We start from the raw sequence: 24,067 nt of genomic DNA, 5'->3' as shown, positions 1-24,067 counted from the left end.
CTTTATTTTCTCTTGTTTATGCTGAAGTATTATCACACACCCAATTTTGATGTACTGTCATAAACTTCCAGTTTTTGAGAGAATGCATCTTTCAGTTAAGTTACATCTACAACATTTGTTTTCACTGATCAGCATTGAGTACTACAGACAGAAATTTTTTGAAAATCCTTTCATCATCAGTTGTAAAATTAAACAATGATACATTACATAACAGAAACCTCCATTTCACTAAATATTTTTTTTCTCCAGTCATTAAGTCCTCATAAAAATCCATTTCAACTATTCTGACGAGACAAATCATCTTCCTGCTATAATAGGCATCCACTCTGTTACTCGACATGTGTTAGCCACTTGACTCAGAGCTGATGACTGTATTAGTAACACTCTTTAGAATGGTATACAACAATATAAAGTTTTATGTGGATCTGTCATTACTGGTGTTCAGGGGTGGTCTTTCTTATTATAATTTGGGTAAAATTACATTAAACATGTATTTTTATTATATATTTCATAATTAAATCAGCATCCACTATATGTTTGCTTATTTAAATAAAAATATTAAGATTCTGTAATTGATAAAGATTTTACTTTTCCAATAAATTTTCAAACATTTAAGAAAATCCTGATATATAACCTATTTTAACCCCAATTTTTGTTACATTTTGTTTGATAATGGTAAAGATTATAATAAAAAAAATGGAAATATATGTATATCTTTCTCAGGTAATATTATGTCTTCTGTCTCTGATTATTTGCACTTCTAGAGAAATAAGTTATAAATGATGCAAAACAGCTTTGAAGTTTCAAAACCAGTACATTAAATTATTGAGGTTCTGTATATTCATAATGCCAGTTGAACATTGGAAAAAGCTATATGCTAAATGTAATATTTGAAAAAGTTTGTATTATAATAGCATCATGGATTTTCTTAATTTGACTTTATTAGCTTTTGTTCCAAAATCAAAATTATGATAAACATAAGTTTATTTGTGTAATTTTTCTTAAAAACTTGAATTTTCTATATGCTGTTGATGCTGCCCTTCAATATATATTTTTACCAGAGCATATGCACAATGGTGTTACAGGAAGAAAAGTTTCTGTGAAGTCCGTCAAAACGGGTAACATAATACACAAACTTTCTAATGAGGTTTCGTCTGTTAGAAAGCATGCCAAGAAATGTATGAGTTAATCTATCATTGTCATTTGTCGTCTATACATTTATAAGTTAATGAAAGGTATCACCAGGAGAGGAGTATATTTCTGAAAAGGTGAAAGTAAGTATTTGTGTGCATCAAAATGTTGGAGTCCTGGATATTAGGATTTTCTCTCAGATGAAAAATAAACAATTTTAATTTGTGTAGATTTACAGGAAATACATCCTTTTTGCAGTATATTTCATAATTAAATCAGCATCCTCTTTATTTTCTCATATTTTGATCCAAATATTAGGATTTTCTATCTGATGAAACATAAACAACTTTAATATCAGTAATACATAATCCACTATACCAATGTAAGTGGTTTTACCAGCGGATCAGTAAAACCCAGTAGTCACAAATCCATTGGGTCATTGAGAAAAAAAATTGCTACCCTTATTTGGCACATTGTCATTTCTACCCACAGCCCTTATTTTGCACATTGCCATATCTTCACCCTGCCCCTATTTGGCATATTGCCATTTCTACACCCTGCCCCTATTTGGCACATTGCACCCTTATGTGACATGCCCTTTTTGTCAGGGGCACGAACCATAGATCAACTTCTGGAAAGATGCTTATTTCAACAAGCTCAGAGAAACAGTAACTCACAAATGATTTCAAGGGCTCATAAAAAGTTTTGAACCATGAATAAATTAAATTTAGTTGAACCACTGCTATTTTGATTTCAACAGTTTTTCTTAGTATTATAATGCAAGCGTTAAAATTCATTTTAAGGGCATGAACTGTGTCAGGTCAAGGGTACTGGGGGGGACAATTCTATATTATCATGGCATTTGCCTAACTAGTGCGCATGTGTCATATTAAGCATAAATTTCAACTTGCCAATAAGAAGACATGTCCATGCTTGCAATGGCTGAATAGTTCTGATAAAAATGGATCCAATGATTAAATGGAATATTGTAAGTCAGTTAAATTGAAATCAATGAATAATGAAACAGTAAATTTAAAAATCTTTATTTTTTTGGTTTTGTATAATTTAATAGGAGTGTGGGGCAAAGAAATGAGCTATGTCACCTCACAAATGATGTTTCACAGTAAAATGAAAGGTGTATTCTTGGTAGTTGTTACATTGTGCCAATTTCAAAATAACAAGATTAACACAACCCCATATTGCAAGTGGCTGTCACTTTTGACATACACATCAGTTTGAAGATTCAACATCAGACACTGGTAAGCTGTCCTGTCTGTCCTTGCAATTATTTTTATAAGAATCATCTACATGATATGCAGAAGGACTTGCTGAGTAGAAGGGATTTTAATCCTTGGTGATTTAATTTCTTAAAAATTTCAATAATTGCAGAAGTTGATATGAATGGGGTATTTTGGAACTGGAGACACCACTGGGATGTGATAGAAGGTCAGAAACTCCTATGAAATAACTTTCCTGATATTTTTGATCAGACTAACTGAGGGATGGATGGTCACATGTGTGGTATGATGGAAAGCTATGAGCAGGCTTTGGCCTGACAGGTTGTTGTTACCCAGCTGCAAGCTGGGCCTTATAGGACACAGGTGCATGTGGCAGGCAGGCCATGATGTCGATATTGGCAGCCACGAGGGGTGGCCTAAGACATCATCTGCACCACCAATTAGCAACTTCATAGATAGTCTTGCATTTGGTACTGGCCACATAGATGGCTGTAAGCTGGAAGATGGCATATGAATGTTATAACCTGTAAAGCCACAGTACAAGGACCTTTGGGTAGGCATGTCAGGTATGGGTGGGAAACCCCATGCAGCAGTTGTGTCTTGGGTGGGCCACATCATTGCATCCTATTGGTTATAAGGGATAATATCACAGCCACCATGTCTGCAAGACACAACCTGCTACCAGCCCAAATCTAGGAAGTCCAGTGCAAGCAGGGGAAAGTTCCTGCCAAGGATGTCAAAAGAATATTTGGTATTGGGTCAGCTAGCCAGTGCAAAATATGGAACCCAGCTGATGTCCATTTGCTATCAATGGCACCCTTGTATGTACCTGTGCAGAATCGATCAGAGCTAATTTTGCTAGAAGAATCAGCACTGCCAGCTGAATTTTACCAGTGGTTGACATTTACAACTGCCTTGGCATTTTGTTCGAGCACAGATGCTAGAACAGTAAAAAATGACAAATTATATTGCACAGATGCTGGAAGGGTTGAAATCCCAGGAAGATCACAACATATCACAGTAGCATAACTTGCAGCTTGGAAACCATGCTGGAGAAGGAGGAGGAGCAGAAGGAGCCAAAACAAGACATACAAAATCAGCAGGAAAGCATTGGTTTTGTTGAGCAAAGCCCAAAAAGCCGCATACCTCATAGTAGAAATCATTGTTGTACTGAACATATTAGATAAGACATTAAATCATGTGTGAGATATGCAAAAAGCTACGTGCTAACAGAGGCACCATATTAAGCACCTCATCAACTGCCCAACAGCTTTAGGAGCAACAGACTGGTTGGTAGAGGAGGCCCATTTTACATAGAGTAATGAACATAGTCCCAAAAAACCTGCTGGTGCTTTCTCTTCTTTGTCAAAAATAATACATGTATTTATACAGTATATGTATGTATGTATCTAAGTATGTATGTTTATATACAGTGAAACCTATTTAAGACTGGGTCTTTCATTTCATTCTTTTCATAATAAAATTCAAAGCTTGGTTCCAGTATAACAAAAGTGACTCAGCAAAAATGATAGCCAGTTGTTCAAGTAAAACCTTGTAGAGACTATCGAATGCTGTTTTAGTAGCACTAAACTTAGCATATAAAAGTTTTACTTCATGAATAGAATATAGTGATTGATATATGTCTTGCATATTACTCAGATATTATATGTGCAAAATATTATTCTTAAAAAAAACATTCATTGTTATTGGCTGATCTTGAGTATCAACTTTCAGACATAAAGTACTATGATATATTGTTATTCTTGAGGTACCGACTTTGAGAATTTCTTTCTTGCTACAAACACTTGAAATTAAAAGACTGAAGAGACAATTATCCTTTTGCTGAAACACTGAGACTTACTTCACAGTTCATAAATTTAAGTACCAACAGAGTTCATGAATTTAAGTACCAACAAAGTCCATGAATTTAAGTACCAATAAAGTCCATGAATTCAAGTACCAACAAAGATGTAATTTATTGCAAACTATGGCACTTGCTTCCACAGTCCATGAATTTAAGTACCAGCAAAGTCCATGAATTTATGTACCAACAAAGATGTAATGCAAACAAAAATGCTTGCTTCCACAACACAAATATAAGTACTAATAAAGATGTAGTTTATTGCAGACTTGTGAAAATTCATACCCATAACAATAAATGAATTCACAGTAAGGGACTACATTATGATGCAAACAAGGTAAAAGAGCTTAATACAATAAAACGGTAAGAAGATGGATAAAGAGCAAAGCTTACACAAAATACACAGACACCAAGTTGTTGTTTTACCATATTTATCTAATGATTATTCTGTGCTCATTGATAAGGCCACTCTTTACATCTTGATAAAATATTTAAGGCAGGCCTTCAGTCTTATCATGGAGGAAATACTGTAAGTTTGACTCTCGTCAGGACTTAGATTGTCAATTATTAGTCACTTTATGTACTTCACAGCATTTTGAGTACATATATTTTAAAGAAAAAATAATGTCTTACTCTTTCAGATCAGTGCCATGGGTTTGTGATTATTTTGAGAGTCGTACCAAACTTAACAGAAAGTCAGCCATCAAATCCAACACCTTAAGGGCAGAGGGAAATCAGCTGTTCCAGAAGAAATTGTATAGAGATGCCCTGGAAAAGTATACCCAGGTTCCCACACAAATTAAAGAATGCAATACATTCAGTCCTGTCCTAAGCAGACACTTAGGGAAGTGAGAGAGCTGGCCTCAAAACACAATGGTTGCATAATAGCGGTTCATTCCTACAGTATTGATTTATGTGACTTGAGAAAGTTATTTAAGACATTTTATTGATCAGAACAGGTGACCTTTGAGGCAGGATTAAAAATAAGGTGCAATTCTTTTTGTAAGGAATCTCTTAGTTATAAACTGTTGAATGTGCTCCTGTCAACCAGTAATTGAAAATGAACTGCTTTTGGTAAATTCATGTATTTTGTGGGGATCGGGTTTTTTTGGTTAACAGAAAAATTACATTTTTGACAGTCCATACATTACAGTTAACATTTTAGCAGGGCCAAGTGGTCTAAATCGCTCTCCGTTACAGATCACTGCCATCTCACCTCTGTCTGCCTGAGTTTGAGTCTAGGATTTGGCTAATGTGGGTATATGAGAAAGCTTGCCAGTAGCTTCTCGTGGGTCGGTGGTTCTTCCTGGGGTTTTCCCATCTTCTTCCTCCACCATTAATACTGGCCGCCATGCTTAGCCTGTCATGTGCTGAAAAATGGTGTTAAACCCCACAACAACAACAACAATTTTATCAGCAGAAGGATCATTGTTCATTGGGTCTTCAAATTTTTAGGTTGACATAACCACATAATTTTTAAAAATTCTTATCCCATGAAAAAGAAAACATTTAATTTCCAGAAACTAACATTTTCAACTAAATAAATGACTGTTTTTAATTTACAAATAAGTTGAATTAACTTTATTTACTTTTTAGAATACTTATAGATGTTTATTTATTTCATTTTTGGTAGGAACCACATTTTTTTCAGTCTTTATTTCTTTGAGTCATTTCCATAAGATCATTGCAACATAAACATTTGACATGTGCTGACTATGCGTTTGTATATTTTATCGAAGCAGTGGTTCCCAAACTTTTTCAGGCCACTTCCCCATTGGTTATGCTCAGTGCCCCCTACCTTACCCTGTAAAAAGCATTCAGCATTAGTGCCCCCCTTTGTAATCCTACCACGCCCCCAGGGGGCTGTACCGCCCACTTTGGGAACCACTGATCTAAAGTATATGAATATAAATGATCACATTATTGTCACTTCTGTGCACAGTTGCAGTTCTTGAATGTTGTACTGACAGCTTAAAAGAAAATGAACTGATCTTGATCTTTTCTTGTTTTCAAAAACAATTGTAATTATTAAATCATCTCCTGAAAACTTTTCTTGTAATTTAATTTTTTTAAATTTAATAAGATTTTTAATATTTCTTGTATGTAGGTATGGCAGTTATAAACAGAAACTTAACACATTTACTGTTTCTGAATTAATAGATGACCCAAATACAAGATCTTTTTGCCAGTCATAATCATAACTAAGATTTTTAGTTTATGGCATATTAATTCATGCACTGATCATCCATTAGCTTGTGCTTTTTTAATTACTGATAAAAATATACTGGAACAATTTCAACCAAACAGCAGAGGGGATCCAAGCTTGAGGGGCTTTGAGGTTTTATAGCTGTACTGGTCGTGGACCAGAAGAGCTTATGACATAATTATTCAGTGTTGAATTAATTTATAAGGCAACAGCTTAAAACTTCTGAATCATTGGAAATTGAAAACACTGATGTCAGAATTCTCAGTAGCCACATTGCTCACATGATTGCAGTTTCTATTCTGAATAGTCACAATTCTCACATCATTGCAATTTCTATTTTGAATAGTTACATTTCTCACATCATTAGCAATTCTATTCTGAATAATCACCTTGATCCCATCAAGGCCATTTAAGTTCATTATACTCTTGAAAGAACATAGCATAGGTAGGGATTGTATCAAAGTCATATAGGTAGGGGTTATATTGTAGTCAACATGGTATAGATAGGAGTGATATCAAAGTGAACATGGAATAAATAGGGATTATATCAAAGTCAATATGGTATAGATAGGAGTGATATCAAAGTGAACATGGAGTAAATAGGGGTTATATCAAAGTCAGTATGGTATAGATAGGAGTTATATCAAATTCATTATGGTTATGATAGGAGTTATATCAAAGTCAACATGGAATAAATAGGAGTTATATCAAAGTCAGTATGGTATAGATAGGAGTTATATCAAAGTCAAAAAGTCTTTAAGTATCATTGAACTAGACATCCAAAAAATAGTTGGACTGTAGTATGTTAGGAGCAGTTGCAGTCAGTCCCAACCCCAACTCTGATATATTTCTACATTCCCACATTTGGTCTTTTATTTAGGTTTTGAAGTTATTACACAGCCATAGAATCACCAATATGCTTCATATCTGATATTATCCTTTTACTTTTCATAATTGACAAAAATACAGATGTCAGCTTCATATCAATATGATGTACGTGGTCCAGGGGGCATAACTATGGAACAGAAAGATTTAACTTTTAGGAATCGAGAATAGGGTGTTAACAGTAAAGCTTTTTACTATGTGTTTTTGTTGTTAATTGGTACAAAGGCATTTCCATCAAACAATTACCACTTTCAAAAATGCATAGGAAAAAAATATTAAATAGCTTGATAAAATCTTGGGATAATTTTTGCCCTAAATAATAGATCAAGTCAATTAAGAGAATGCAGATAGAATCCTTTTTTCTTCCTTTCCAGGCAGTAGTATATGCCCATCATGACAGTGAGGAATTGTCTCTTGCTTATGGGAATAGATCAGCAGCCTGGTTTTTCCTTGACAAATGGAAGGTAATTATTAAGATGATGATGTATTAATTTATTTTTTTATATCTCATTTTACAGATGCTTGGTTGATAGGTTGGTTTCTTTTTGATAGATTTAAGTTGGAATGTTGTCCGAATTCATTGGATCATCTCTTATTAGTCCACTCCTTCTAGGTAGCCTTGTTCAAGATTCAGTCTGTATTGAGGGGGACAAAACATAAAAAATATACTGTTTTGGTTTCTTAAAGTGGTTTTGAGTAAGGGATGACTTCTCTTTAAAGGGATTTGTAAGGAGAGGGAATCTCTGTAATATAATAGAGTGAGTTCACATGGGGTTTGTAAGAGGTCTAAAAACAAGGTGATAATATGATACTTACAATTAATGCAGGACTTACATTATGTAGTTGTATGGATCTGAAATTTGGACAAGTTTTGGTTGAAAGAATCTTTTAAATTCATCCAAATTTATCATGTAAGATCTTATCAGCTCTAACAATTTTGTAAATATAAATCAAGATTACTTTGTAAAATGTAATTTTCATTCTCCCACCATGTTCTTTTTAGAGGGCATTTAGTGTTACTAACTTTCATAATATCTCTTACATCTTTCAACACAAATCCATCTCAGGTTTGTAACTTATGAAGGACTTCATCGGTTTAATTCTAACATGATATTGGTTGTAACATTTAAAAGACACTGAAGTTTTGATTTTCTCCTATCTTAAAATTTTAATGATTGTATATGTTTGACTTGGCCCATGCAGCATGAAATCTGTCTTCACTCAGTAACTTTCTAAACTGTAAAAACAAATTTAATATTAGACTTAAATCGATGTCTGATATGATGCTCACAACCTGTGTCATAATTTGACAGAGTTACAGCCCTTGTTTAATATAGAATTGTATACAGTACATGCAGTAAATCATAGACTGAAAATAAATTAATAATAATTTGTTTTCTCATGGAAAAATCTTTTCTTTGCATATATTGTCTTGTTTTAATACTATAAGTATCTACAGGTACTATATTTGCATGTCAGCATAAACTGATTTAAAATATTAGGGTTTTATTGAGAAGTTTTCTGGTTACTGTGGCACATTATGTGTTATGTATATTACTGCACTTGTACAAATAATGTAAAATTTCCATATTAGCTCTTCATTTAAGGAACATGTGAATATAAAGAAATTATGTTAATGTCCTAATGACTGTTCCTGTATACAGGTTATACAGCGAGCTTCATATCTTTCTTGTTCCTGTAGGCAGGTTACATTGTGGAAGTTACAGACAGCTTCATGTCTTTCTTGTTCCTGTAGGCAGGTTATATTGTGGAAGTTACAGACAGCTTCATATCTCTCTTGTTCCTGTAGGCAGGTTATGTTGTGGAAATTACAGACAGCTTCATATCTTTCTTGTTCCTGTAGGCAGGTTATATTGTGGAAATTACAGACAGCTTCATATCTTTCTTGTTCCTGTAGGCAGGTTATATTGTTGAAGTTACAGACAGCTTCATATCTTTCTTGTTCCTGTAGGCAGATTATATTGTTGAAGTTACAGACAGCTTCATGTCTTTCTTGTTCCTGTAGGCAGTTACAGACAGCTTCATGTCTTTCTTGTTCCTGTAGGCAGATTATATTGTGGAAGCTACAGACAGCTTCATGTCTTTCTTGTTCCTGTAGGCAGGTTATATTGTTGAAGTTACAGACAGCTTCATATCTTTCTTGTTCCTGTAGGCAGATTATATTGTGGAAGTTACAGACAGCTTCATGTCTTTCTTGTTCCTGTAGGCAGGTTATATTGTGGAAGCTACAGACAGCTTCATGTCTTTCTTGTTCCTGTAGGCAGGTTCTATTGTGGAAGTTACAGACAGCTTCATATCTTTCTTGCACTTTCAGCCATGTCTTGAAGACATCACACTAGCGCTGTCTCCTCGATGTCCACAGTCTTCCAAAACCAAGCTGATGCTGAGGAAGGTTCAGTGTTTCCTAAAACTTGGCAACATCAAGGGCACAGAATCTTGTATGTAGATCATTACTAAGTTAAAAGCATGTCTTTTCCTTCATTTTCATCTTGCATAGAAAAGCAATTTATCCATGTAATTTTTGTCTCTTCTGCATTAGTTGATGGTGAAACATTAAGTAATACTCTTCTGGAGGGGTTGCCTTGATTCTGAAAAATTGAAGCTAACATTACTGATAAGCATGCTGTTGGTTTGGCATATCTGGTGTCAGCATTAGCATTAGCATTATCAATGAGGTTAAGATTTTTTTTTAAATACAATATAGCACTGAGCAGTTACATCATATTTCAGACTGTGTGGTGGAATTTATGTCAGAGAATAAAAACATTATTAAGTGTTGGGTAAACTCATCTCTCTTTGTTTCTATAGCTCACACATGTACACATGCACAAACATTATTTTAAAACAAAAACAGTAACAAATGAATGTTTTACAGGTAAGCGATCTCCAAGTTGTAGTCTCTTTCAAGAGGAGATTAGTCATATAAATACCTTGCCATTGTTAACAGCATTTACAAATTATATTTACTAACTACTGTACTTGTAAGTTGATCAGAAGTAAGATTTGTAAAGCTTTGTTCAACAATAAAACAATTGGTTCCAAAAATAAGTTTACAGTGGATGTTTTGCACTCAGATAACATTAGCAAACTCAAATGAATGTGCAACATTTGCATTATATGTTTTCAAGCCAACTGTTATTTTTTTATTTCCACCAATATTCAGAAAATTTGCTTCTTTTTCATGGGGGGGGGTCTCACTGCAATTTTAAATTCAAGATTAGACCCTGCATTGATTCTACATTATGTACTTTGACCCAACTCTTTGGATGGATAGCATTTGCCTATAGATTTTGATTTTGAAAGGTCTAAAATCATCAATTAAGTATAACATAATTAAAATAAGTTTTACCCCCACCCAAAACTACAATTTTATTTCAGCAATACATGAAACCACAGACTGGATTAAAGATGTTGGTTGTCCTGAAGAGAAGAAAAAAGGTTGTTCATAGATTATATATTGATTCATTTAATTGCAAAATAAACTTTCAGTGTCCATTGGTTATATAATCATAACCAAATATTATTAAAGGATAGATTATTAAAGTCATTCTTTCTATTGCATACAATTGTTTTGCAAAATGTTATCACTTGTTCAAAAAACAATTTTTTGTTTCCCCAGAAAAAAGTGGTAAACAGTATTCACATTTCCATTCATCTGTCTTGCTGTTGTTTTTGTTCCAAAACTTTAAAGTCATTTGTCATTAATGCTTAAAACTTTATGTACTTAAACACTAGAGGGTTTTTAACTGACCATATTGGGTATCCTGTCTCCAAGGTCATGATTAGGTATTTTAAGTTTTCCATTATCTTTTCCCTTCACCTTTATATCATTCAAGCCATTTGATATTTTTTGGCATCATCACTTTCTGGTCTGTCACATACCACATTGGTGGTTCTTATCTTCAAGGTCACAGCTCAATAGTTTATATTTTCATAACATTTTCCGTTCAGTTCCATAACTTCAAAGATATTTGAAATTAGGAGATTAACTTGGTGTACTCATATATCATCACTGGATGGTGTATTGCATACTGCATTGGGGGTCTTAAATGTCAAGGTCACAGTTCTCTGTTTTAAAGTTTCCATGACATTTCTTTACTTGTAAGTTTCGAGCCATCAGAGATTAATAGATGAAACTGTATACTCATACAGAATCTGTGTCTTGTTCTGCAGTATGATTATCATCTTTAGGTTCTTTTAATTTTCCATCTCACTTTCCATTTTGGCTATGTAACTTTACACCCACCATTTAAGATTAAGGTTTGTAACTTTATGTGTATACATTATCATCAGAAAGTATGTCAGATTGAAGGCCAGGGTTATGGCAAAATATTTTGTTTTCCATCTTAAAGTCCCTTCCATTCTATTGTCATTTTGAGATTATGGTGTGAAACTTGGTGTACTTTTATATATCATCTTCAGAGAATGTGTTTGGAATGGCCTTGGGGTTCCTATCTTCCAAGTTAAGGTCACAATTCTGTAATTTAAGATTTTATCACATTTTCTTTTGTAGATTAAGGAATGCAACTTGATCTACATGTATGTCATCATTAATTGTGTACCATGATGGCAGTCTTGTCTTCTATGCCATGTTGTTCTATGCTGAATTTTAAAATTAAACTCAATGAATTTAGCACCATTTGAGATGAATAGATGAAAATTGGTATAACAGGGTCACAGGTCAATATGTTTGAGTTGCTTGTCTAACATAAGTGCTGTTTAAGATAAATTTATTGAGCTTGGTATACTTATAAATTGTCACCAAAAGATCTGTTGCATTGCAGTTTTGGGGTCTTCTTCTCAGGGTCAAAGTCACTGGTCATTATTGTAAGGTTTCTTTTCATTCTGCTTTATACCATAAAAGCTGTTTGAGGTGCAGGAGTTAACCATGGTACACTTATGTTTCTTAGCATGATGTTGTCGCTTGTATTAGTCAGGTTTTTGTCTTAAAGATCAGAAGTCACTGATTAATTTGTTGACCCATTTTCTGCAGTTTTCCTTCTATGGCTTTAGAGATAGTGCAATGAAACTTGGTTACTTTCCATATCTGCCAAGTAGCCTTACAACTCTGGCTTAAAGGTCATAGTCAGATGTTATTATTTTGTGAACATTTGTGACTTCACCATCATAGGTACAGAAATTGTTGAATTTTGTGATCCAGTTGTATTTATTATTTTATTTAGATTTTGTCACAATGAGAGAAAGTCAGTTTAGTGAAAAAGCACATTGTTGTACCTATATATTTGGACTAGTAGTGTGCTACTCAAAGTTTAATTCTGTACTCAAATTATTTGCATTTTCATCCTAAAATTAATTTCAGTTCATTATTTTTTCTGCTGGTTTTTATTATGAACAAACTTGTGATAAATAACAATAAATGATTACTGACATATTAGTGACAGGTTTATCAGATTTTCACTGTATGCTTCCCATTCTATATCAGAATTCAGAAGAAGTCATAAGAATCTAACAAGAATAGAAGAAAATGTAATTTCTTTTCAGATTCTGCTTTGCAAGAATTGAATTCTTATGAGAAGAAATTAGATCTCTTAAGGTATAAATAATATTATTGTGCGTGTTTGTGTGTGTGTGTGTTCAGACTCTCATACTTGGAGAAATATTAATTTTAGGACAAAATAAGAAATTCTTTTTCATACATAATGAAATTTATTTTTGATGGCAAAGAAGTTACATTTCAGAGGGCACTGACTGGCAGAAAAAAATGAAAAATAGTTTCGTATTTTCATGTTGAAAAAAGTGACTTTTGTAAAAGTTTAAACCCATTATTGAATTTTTCTGTGAATGGATTTTGTTTACTTATTTGATGCATTAGATAGTAATTATATATTGGAAATTTGTAAAGAGGCAAATGTATTCATAAGTTTAATAATAATCTTGTGATTCATTCACATTGTAGTAAGGTTAATAGCTTGTATGTGTAGTTATTATTTATATCTGTTATTATGTTTTATTCAGGCAACAACAGGATAGTCCTAACCAACATGAAATGCCATCAGGGCCCCCTTGCTTGAGTTATGGAGTAAATAAAGTTATAACACAGGCATCGTCCTGTGTTGAGATGAAATACAACTTAGAACAAGGACGTTTCTTGGTTGTAAGTTTTTATTTTAATGAATGCAGGTTAAGAGAAGATAGAGAAAAGATTGCAATTAGAAATTCAGAAATAATACCTTAAATATTATTTTTAAGCCTTGGATTTGCTCCCAGTTTGTTTGTAGAAAACTAAGAAATGCAACATTGTCATTAATTTTATAATCTAGTTTTTATTTACTATATTTACCCACATAAAATACACATAACAGTAATAGTTATTATTTACTATATTTACCCATTTAAAATACACTTAATAGTAACAGTCATTATTTATTATATTTACCCATATAAAAGACACCTAACAGCAAACAACCTAGACCTAGATTTGACATTGCACAATACACTTTAAATTGTATCCCCTGACTAGCCAGTTCGTTATTTGGTGGTAGATCTGGGTCTGTGTTGTTGGAGTTAGATTACCTGATAGTGTAGCAAATACATTCATTTATTGAACATTTTTATCAACATTAGGAAGTGAGATTGAATGTTTTGATGCATTTGACAAAAAAGGTGACTACAACCTACATTCCCCTTTGCGAAGAGACTGCTCTGAAGTTTTACATTCTAGTAAGTTTCATGAATATCTTTCCTTTTTGGATTGATGAAATTTTGTGTACAAATGCATATAAACCATTTGAATAAATTGTAGGTAAAAAGCTGATCATAGTAAATATCCCTCACATTCCATGTTTGATGTGATTGTCCCGAAAATGTTAATAGTTTAAATGACACATTTTTATGCCACACAACATTTAGTAGGGACATATAGCATTACCCATGTTTGTCCATCTGTATGTGCATGCATTTAGATCGGCTTTCAGGTTACGTGTTGCAGCAACAGATTTTTAGGTTTATTACAAGTTCATCCATAAAACATCAGGCTTTCTATGTTGCGCATTATGTTCAAATTAGCTGACGTGATTATTGTCAATTTTTTTCAGTACATTATGTCTTGATTTTCATTTTCAGTCAAAGAGTTTAAAAACTTCCCAGGTGATAAGATTTCACAAAACTTGTCTTTTTAAAGGGATCTGATGACATCAAAGCAGGTGATACACTAATTGTAGAGAGGCCCTTTGCAGCAGTCCTACTACCAGACCATGATGATACTCACTGTCATCATTGTTATGGAAAACTTACAACTGTAGTGCCGTAAGTATACAATCTATCATATATACTCATGTAACCTGCAACTGACTGCAAATAGTGTACACCCAGAACTGCCATCCCATAATTTACCAGCAGATTGGGGTTTTTGCTGTTCATTCTTTGGTCAGTTTCAAGCAAAAAGCATAGTTTCTGACTGTAATTTCAGTTAACATCACTTAACATCTAAAATTTTCTTACTTAAATTGAAATTACAGTAAAACCTTTCTCGATCAGCCTTTACTGTGAGTGACAACCTGTTGTATATGATCACAATCAAGGTGCACAGGTCAGTTTTATTATATAAAAGCACTGTTGTTGGTGACCACCTATAGAAGGCGACAAGTGACCATGATTTTTTAGCAAAAAAATGGATTTTGACACTGCTGTATATGTAGTTATTTTTTATAGCTGTTAGTTATTATAACTACAACTGCATAGGAGTATAGTGTAGATTGGTTTAAAACAATGCTGCTATGTATGACTGCATCACAAAAATAAAGATAAATACCATTGACCTTTGTTTAATCTTTTGAAGTCATGCCCGTTTATGAAGGTGTTTTGTGTTAAAAAACAACAGCAAAATAAATCCAACAGAAAAATCTGGATACCAAATCCTACAGTCTTTAAGAAAGCATATAGCCATTGCATGGCACAGAATGTAAACCAGACTAAAGATACTAACTGCCATTGTAGTGCCAAAGTCCTGGAAATCACCATTATGATTAACCACTGTTTTCTTCAAAAGGAGCCGTCACAGGTGTACATATTCAATTTAGAGGTTTGTATTGTTTATTTATCTTTTGTAAAAACAACACACCTTCCAGTTCATTTTGCAACAGAAGAACATAAAGGTACACATTGCTTGCACAGGTGTCTGGTCATATAATTATGCTGACATCTGCTAAAGTATGAGAGCTTTATTATAATTTAGTATTGACTGAAAGTTTATCATTATGGGGCATTCTTTGATGTAGGAATATTTACTTACTAATATCCATGACAATTAATGCCTGGTGTGACAAGTCCAGTTTTACACACTTGCCTGGCAAGGATGATACGAGGAAAATGGTCTCAAACTTGTATATTTGGTTCTTTTTACTATTTAAAGATTTGGGAAGGTAAGTGAAATATCACTTGCTCAGCGACAGTGTTTAGTTGTATGGGCTAGTTGGGTTTGGGAATCATCATGCCTGGTTAATTTTAGGTATGTAGGCATGGCAAATGTAGAGGGTTTATTTTTTACATTGCTGCATTCTTCAATAAGTCTTTTTCATTCCTAGACCAATTATTTATAACTAGTAACTTAACACAGTCTGCAGGTGAAAGTCTTCAAATATTTATTTAAAACTTGCAATAATTAGTAGAGTGTATAACATAATCCGACCTTTATAAAAACTCAAGTTTTGTTGTGTTTTCTGTTTACGACCACCCATGAGGCTGGACCTGTATCAAATATACAGTTCAGCCTCCAAAACAGTCACCACCTTTGAAATACCACCTCTCACATCCAACCATTTTTTCTGTTGCTCTATTGGTAATAGTCCAGAAGAAATGTCTGTCTGTTAAAACAAGTTTGTTATCACTACTCCTGTATTATGTGTAGGATTGCCTAGAAACTTTACACACAAATTTTATACACACATTCTTGGCAAATTAGGATTTGTCCACAGTGGAATCTATTGTGAGTTTTGACATGGCTAAATAAACCACCTTTCAAACCAGTATCTAGAGCTACATTGACTCACCGTCATACAAAATAGTTAACCACAGCAGGCTGAATCAGTGAGATATATGGCTCGTTGGTCGAGCCAAACTATCTTCAGATTTCATGTAGTAGTTCAGTTTTATTTATAAGGGCTTCTTCTTTCATTGCTAAGAATAGTCTCCCACTTATGGGTAATCAGTTATTGGAAGTGAAACCACTTTTCTTGTCGGATCCTTTGCCTCTAGGCATCTACATTTCCCTGTAAGGGCTTTGAAGTTGTACCTGAATCAAACTGCTGATGATAAGGGGAAGGTTTTGCTATTTCTGTTATTGAAGAAGGAAAGCATGATATGCCTGCTCATGCTTATTTGCCCTGCATAGAAGGAATGAATTTCTGGCACACACTTACTTCTGTGGTTAGGGCAGTAACCACAAGCATAACATCCAAACATAACTGTTCACTAATTGACATTATCCAGGCTGTGGGATGTACGTCAGAGATGTATTTCTCTAGCTCTTACCTCTGATATCATTCATCCCATAGGGCTCAGTTTGACCTGGTGGGACCTATAGCAACATCACACAAGGTTACGTTGCTGGCTTTTTCAGCAGCTTCACAGTGATATGGTCACTAAAAGTCATGTCTAGGCACATTGATGATAGACTAACCCTAGTCATTATCTTCCACAAGGTTTGAAACTGCTTCATGTACATTAGGAGGCCAGAGGCTGGGCCTTCTCCAGGGTCCTTTCACTCATCAGAATTTGAGTAAATTTGACAGAAAGCATCCTGGCATCATAGCCTTTCAGATTTACTTGGCCAAGCGCTTATGCATTTAGGCACTAAGCTGATGTCAGCCATATTAGTGATCTTGGATCCATTTAGATCTCTTGTTTTTTCATGCAGCAGTTATGACTCCTACATATTTGTCACATGACTTCTGTCTTGTTTAGATTAGTTAACCTATATATAAATTTTTTTGTCAGCATTACATATATATTAATATTGACATCATAACATCCTTTAAAGGCAAAGATATAATGTCCAAGGTGTCTGAATGCACTTAGAGTCATTTGACTACACTAAAAATTTCATAAAATAAAATTACTGTTATGAAGGGGGGGTATTAAATCTTTCAGTTGTACTCGTTTCAAATGAGGACTGATGTAAGATTGTGTATTTATTGTCATCATAAGAGCATCTCATTGGGAGTATTTAGGTCACTATTTTCTTTAATTTAAAAAATTGGATTTAGATTATGATCTGATTTACAGATGTGTTCAGTGTAGTACTGTCAGATATTGCAGCTTCCAGTGTCGGGAAGAGTCTTGGACTGTGTATCATGCAGTGGAGTGTCCCTACCTTGATATTCTGCGTTCTGTAAGTATACTCAAGGTCTGAATGTAAAAGAAATGTCCTTCTTAATTCAGCAATCTATCCATAAAACTGCTATATGTTTTTTTATTTTTCAGCCAACCATTTGAAATATTTGCGGTTGCTTTTTCTGTATAAATGTGCTGAAAGATTGTTTGTTGCATTTATTTTCAACAAAGCCTCAGCTAACATATATACTCGCTTATAAGAAAAGCCAACTGCAAACTGCACGGACTCAGATCAGCCATCATATAATGCACTGCCAGAACTGGACTTATGCAGTTTGGTAGGAGTAATCAGTAGAACAAACAACATAAACCCTGATTTTCAGGTGCATTATGCTATGGTAGATTTTGATCTTTGTTGTTTGCAGTTTGTAAGGGAATATATATGGTAGCTCATCCCCATAGTATTATGATAAATAGAGACAAGTACATGTTAACAAGGTATACAGGTTAGTTTATGTGAATATCTAAAGACCCCATTAGAGTCATTGGGTTAATAAATAAAAGTTGTCAGCAAAATGTTTGACCATGTTCAGCATTTTTACGTTTAGTTTATATTTTACTTTATTATATACCTATCAATTTTCTACCCATGAATAAGCCAGAATTTTGCCATCAAATCCCAATAGTAGGAAAACAATACTCTTGTTTTCTGATTACACATTACCATACTGTTAAAGGAGACTGCAACTATTTTTTCTCAAGGTTTCCTGGTTACAACTCAGCAGGCATGAATAACTATGCAATGGTCTCACTTTACATACAAAAGGAAATGAATAACATTCTCTGTAGCAAATCTGTATCAAGTTCCAACAATTTGTCCAATCTAATTGTTAATAATTATCAAAATAATGTCATCATTGCATTGCAAAGTCCCTATTGGAGCCTCTCACAATGTCCCACCTAAAACAGTTCAAATGCTATCAGCTGGGTTTGGGATAGAAACTTTTGTGGTTATTCAGCTGGTAAAATCTTCCTTGATGCAAAATTTGGCAACTGCATGATAGCTTTAAATCACATATATGGGTCTGCTGCCCCCATGTGTTGAAGAACTTGTGTTATTAACAGTGATGGTAGTGAAAATGAGTTTTTTGTGTGTTACAGACGCTTGTTTCATAAAAGTGTTATTTTTGCACCTATCAGCTGTTAAAAAAAATGAAGCTCAGGTTATGACTGAAGATTAAGTTCATATCAGAAATGTTGAAATGTTAAGCAACTTCTACTATTTTTTTCAATTACTTTTTAAAATTTTATTAACGTATCTGAAAATTATTATGTATATATAAAAAATTTGATCTTGACTGCAAGATCATGTCTTGTTGTCAGCATCAGAAATCCAGATCATGACTCAACGCTTCATGTCTTGTAATGATCTGGATTTTCTGATGCTAACAACTCCATATGATCTAGATATCAAGATTGCATTACTGGGGTTGTTAGAACAGTGTATAATGATCATCATGAACCCCTATCACAAATACACTGATATGTGTTACTATAATGAAACCTAAAGTTTAAAGGGAATTACCTATCAAAAGACACAAATATATACAGTTAGAGCTTCCACTTCTACCGTAGGCTCAGTTCTAAAATCAAAAACCTGATGCAATATTTGTCCCTTATGTTTGTTGTTGTTGTTGAAGGGTTTAACACCATTTTTCAGCACACGATAGGCTATACATGGCAGCCAGTATTAATGGTGGAGGAAGAACCCAGGAAATCCCCGGAAAGAACCACTAACCCTCGAGAAGCTACTGGCAAGCTTTCTCACATACCCACATTGGCCGAATCCGAGACTCAATCCCACGCAGACAGAGGTGAGATGGCAGTGATCCGTAACGGAGAGCGCTTTAGACCACTCGGCCACTCGGGGGCCCCCCTTCTGTTTGTAAAAGGGGGACACATTCTAAATATTGGGGGCTAATAAAGTAATTGGAGCAGCTTTGTAAATATTTAAATAAGTATGTAAATATTATGCGCACTTTTTATTCATTTGGTCAGTGGTGCAGTTGATCTTATGTATTATTGTAAGCCCCAAAATTGCATATATTTGAATAGACCTTGTTATTTTCAGTACAATTTTCCTCTGGTATAACATATTTAACTGATAATGAAGAAAATGTTAAAATTGACATTAATGAGCAAATCCTGTTGATGTCATGATTCTGATGTGTATTTCATTTTGATCTAGGTTGGTATAGCCCATCTCAGTCTGAGAGTGATTCTGACAGCTGGACTGCAGTTTCTGATCAGTGAGTATAGTTTTTACAATGCACTTTATAAAGAAAAGAGTATGACATTATGTTGTCACTCCATCCATCCACCTGTGATCAATTTTGATTCCACATAATGCCTCAAATTCTCCATTATCTTCAGTTTCCAAACTTGTTGATAGCTTGTACTTGGGTAAGGAAGAAGTATATTGATTTGGGGGTCAGAAAGTCAGTGATCAAGGTAACAAACTGAAAGATGAAAAATGCTTTCTTTGCAGATATTTTAGCTCATGACTATCTTCCAACACAAAAGTATGTCTCTGACTTGCATGTTGGGTAAGAAAGGAGCCAATTGATTTTAGGGTCAAAGGTCAAGGTGAATGAAGAAAAAAAATGGTTTTGCATAATAAGTTTAGTTCTAGACCAGAGTATGTGGAGATCTAGTATCTAAAGTACAGATGAGGTCTGTTGATTTTGGGTCAAAGGACGGGTTATTGTTAGTAATGAAAATTGGGTTTTGCACAGTTCTTTTGTTCTAGAGTTATGTTCCTTGACCAATCTTTGTGGATGACTGGCATGTAGGTGATAAAGAGGTCACTGTAAGCCTAATAAGAAAGTAATGGTTTCTGTACAGTAACTTTAGCTGAAAGCTGCATAGCTGGACCAAAGATCCAGGTTAATGTGACACACTGGTCAATAATGTTCAAAGTTAACCATAATCTTAAGAGGCAACCAGTGTTTTATAGGTAACAAGGTAGGTATATAATGTGCATCTGCTGTTCATCTATCAAAAATTAATTTGATTTCTCTTCAACTGCAATGGCAGAGCATGAGGATATTTTGCTTTTAGCATAATTTGACTTATAAATAGAGGCTTTTAAAATGATTGCACAAATTAACATTAATGACTGACTCGTAAATTAATGTTGATAATGATTATCATGTTCATATTACAATTAAAACAGTTATGAGCATTACCTGTGGCAACAACAAATCAATGCAAACCCATTAGCATTCACAGAGCTGTTACAAATTTGCACAGGACAAAACAGCATGTGTTGCCTTTGGTACCCCTACTCTCAGAAAATATACAGCAAACTCTGTGAAATGGCACCACCCAGCATGGCGCTTCAAGCAGTCCATGTTGCCTGACCCTTAGGACGACCCTGAGCATTTATTTAGTGGTTTCACCAAGTAAGATGGTGGATGGTAGAAATGACACAACACTGCAACGCTGACGGACAGAATTTGGCGATGAGCTATAGCAAACCAGAAATTGCTGTCAGCACCAATCAAATCAAACGTGTCATAATAAATTAACTATTAAGCTGTGCATCCATACCATGCCAATTACATATTAGTATTTGTGAGCATCAGTACTTAATCCTTTGTATGGCAAAAGACACTTGGCTAATGGACAAACATGTTTTTAACTTGCATATTTGGTATTTGTCTATCAAGATTAGTGATCATATTCCACAATTATTCCCTCACCAGACAGGAGGCAACAAGTTTTTCTTGCTTTTTTGCATATTATAACCTCTCCCAAAATAACATAAGTCGGTCCCATAGGGTCAAAGTACAAGACTACTATGAGACAATTTCTATATGTGCATTATTGTTAGTACATGGACATCTGCACAGCAGTACATGGGGGCCATTAGATGCTTTATTTGTTATAATAATTTCTCAGCCTAATTAGCACACCTCTGTTGTCATTGGATGCAAAACATGTAGTGTAGAGGGGCCAGTTCTGTCTCTCAGTGTTAAAAGTTTGCCATTCATTAATGGAATTTTCTGCTGAGGTACATATAGCAACATTGGGAAGATCCATTCTGACTTGACATGATCTAAATGTGATTCTTGTGTCTTCATTAATGATAGAGTGATTTTTGAAGCACAGAAACAGCTGAAAAAGGTGAATTTTGACAGAAAGAGTATTCACTGACCCTAATCAAAACTTGATTAGAAATGTTTTTGAAAAAAGGACAAAGGTGCTTTTCAAATGTCTGTCATAAGTTAGGTGTCTTATGCTGCAGCAATTGTCTATCTGTTAACATTTGCTTTTTCAGCACATAACTTTATGATGGTTGCATTTTCATTAATCTTTACCCAAGTGTATATCATGACTAAAATGCATGCCATGTATCTTTGTTATGTCACTACATTAATGTCAAGGTCATTGCAAGGGAACATATAATTCTGTGACTGATATCCTTGTCCAGAATACAGCTTTTGGAACCACTGAAATTCTATTAACCATTTTAACCAGTTTAATGTGTAGTCAGTGTGGCACATAACGTGGCTTTGTCCTCAGCCATATAAACAAAGACATGGAAAGAAAAATGCAATTTTGTGACTTGTATCTTTGTCCAAAGTATTTTATTACTTTGATGAATCTTTACCCACGTCCACACCTTATCATAAATAGTTGTGTGTGTGTTTTTACCCAGTGTATAAAAAAGTTACAAAGTTTTGTATATGAATAATTATTCTAAAAAATCAAATGCATTTTCAAAATCAGTTAATCAAATAAGGACTCCAATGTCTTCCTCTTTGGTTTTTAGTAAGCCTTAATAAGCGATCCTAGAAAAAAAAGGCTACTTTCATTCCAAAGAAATATCTAAAATTCATCTTTATACCAATGTGATCCTGGACTTGTAGTTTATATACATAGGAATTATTATCGTCCATAAAATATCCTTATATGCATTTATGTGACTATTACCACCTGCATATAGAAATTCAAAATATTTTTTGTTAACAATATTTCATGTGATTTTTTTATAATAGAGCCAATGTCCAAAATTAATTTTGAAAGTCTCTTTTTGGATTATTTTTTTTCCTCCTACTTTAGAAGAATATCTACAGTTTTCTCACCTTCTACCTAGTACCATCTATCATTTGATCTTGTTATAATTCCCTGGATCTTTTTGTTTCAAATATGTTGAAGTTGTTGTAAGGAGTCAATTTCTAACTGGATACTTCAAAATATTCTTGAGAAAAAAGACTGTCAGATTTGATTTTGATTTTATTTGCTGTTCAAAAATATCATACTTTTTCTATTTTTTTGCTGATTCATCAGACATTTTACCTGAAATGAAGAAATAATCCACTGTAATAATTATTGGTGGGGGGGGGGTGTCTTCTCCATTTATAGTGCCTTTTGTCAGGGTTCCTCTGTCTTCAGATCTCTGTCAAAATCAAGGCTTTTCATGACAGTGAATTTTTGACTGAATTGATATTATTTTGATAAAGGTAATTAACAGTATCTAGTTCAATGCATTAGGAAACACACCAGTTTCCTGCCATAATAATTGATTTATTAATATGTCTTTTAATGTTATGACTCTAGGTCTTAAATTATGTAAAACCAACAATGTCATAAAATCAATAAGCAATTTATTTCTCTTCAGTACAAAGTGAAAATTCAAGAGACACTTACAGCACTATGAATTAATCCCAAATAATCCTAAATGTCCTATAACAAGTCCAAAAATTGAGAATGTTCCAGATGAATTCTGATAGTCTTGAATGACCTGATGTAACACAATGATGCTATCAAGAATGGCTTTGAATGAGTTCACAATAGTTCAAAGTAAAGTGTATAAATCCAATCATCACTGAGCTCTTTAGTAATTTCAATGAATATTTAAAATAAATAATGTCTCAAATTGTATCTGAACACAACTATATACTATGATCAAGAATGGATTACCAGATACTGTTTATTACCTTTATCAAAATAATATCAGTTCAGTCAAAAATTCACTATAATTGAATGATTGAAAACTCAGTGAAGTTTATGTGTGTTTGCAATGGGGAATGGGGTAGCAAAAATGGAAAAACTCCAAAAACAACTTTTAAAGTAACTTAATTTATGTACATAAAACATCAAATTTTCACATAATGGTATTTAAGTATAAAACTGATTCATCACTGCTGGTATAAAAATATAAACTGAAACATTGAGTTGTTTTCTTCAATCCATAATAACCATGTGTATGGGTAAGGTAGGTCCACATCATTAACAAGAGAACCACAAATGGCACGTGATAAGTCTGTCTTGGATGGATAAGTGAAGAGTGTGGATGAGTATTTTTTGCTACCCCACTCCCCATTGCAAACACACATACACTTCATTGAGTTTTCAATCATTCAGTTA

General features: G+C 33.9%; 1 protein-coding gene across 3 annotated transcripts in view; it reads left to right on the top strand.

The window, feature by feature from the left end:
- Positions 1-24,067, top strand: part of LOC149785688 (protein-lysine N-methyltransferase SMYD4-like) — a 42,373-nt gene that overhangs the window by 1,770 nt on the left and 16,536 nt on the right. For 2 of the 3 annotated variants that reach the window (XM_089979528.1, XM_089979527.1), the window contains exons 2-10: positions 4,872-5,016; positions 7,696-7,785; positions 9,657-9,780; positions 10,721-10,780; positions 12,845-12,896; positions 13,319-13,457; positions 14,484-14,608; positions 17,585-17,690; positions 19,881-19,941. In XM_089979528.1, the coding sequence (XP_089835654.1) occupies positions 4,872-5,016; positions 7,696-7,785; positions 9,657-9,780; positions 10,721-10,780; positions 12,845-12,896; positions 13,319-13,457; positions 14,484-14,608; positions 17,585-17,690; positions 19,881-19,941 (902 nt within the window). The remainder of the gene's footprint in view (positions 1-4,871; positions 5,017-7,695; positions 7,786-9,656; positions 9,781-10,720; positions 10,781-12,844; positions 12,897-13,318; positions 13,458-14,483; positions 14,609-17,584; positions 17,691-19,880; positions 19,942-24,067) is intronic. The other variant, XM_089979530.1, reaches the window with a different exon arrangement.

Source organism: Sinohyriopsis cumingii, chromosome 13 (assembly GCF_028554795.1).
Source record: "Sinohyriopsis cumingii isolate HCF-2022 chromosome 13, ASM2855479v2, whole genome shotgun sequence".
In the NCBI taxonomy this organism is placed as follows: Eukaryota; Metazoa; Mollusca; class Bivalvia; order Unionida; family Unionidae; genus Sinohyriopsis; species Sinohyriopsis cumingii.
This window is presented reverse-complemented; position numbering and strand designations above follow the sequence as displayed.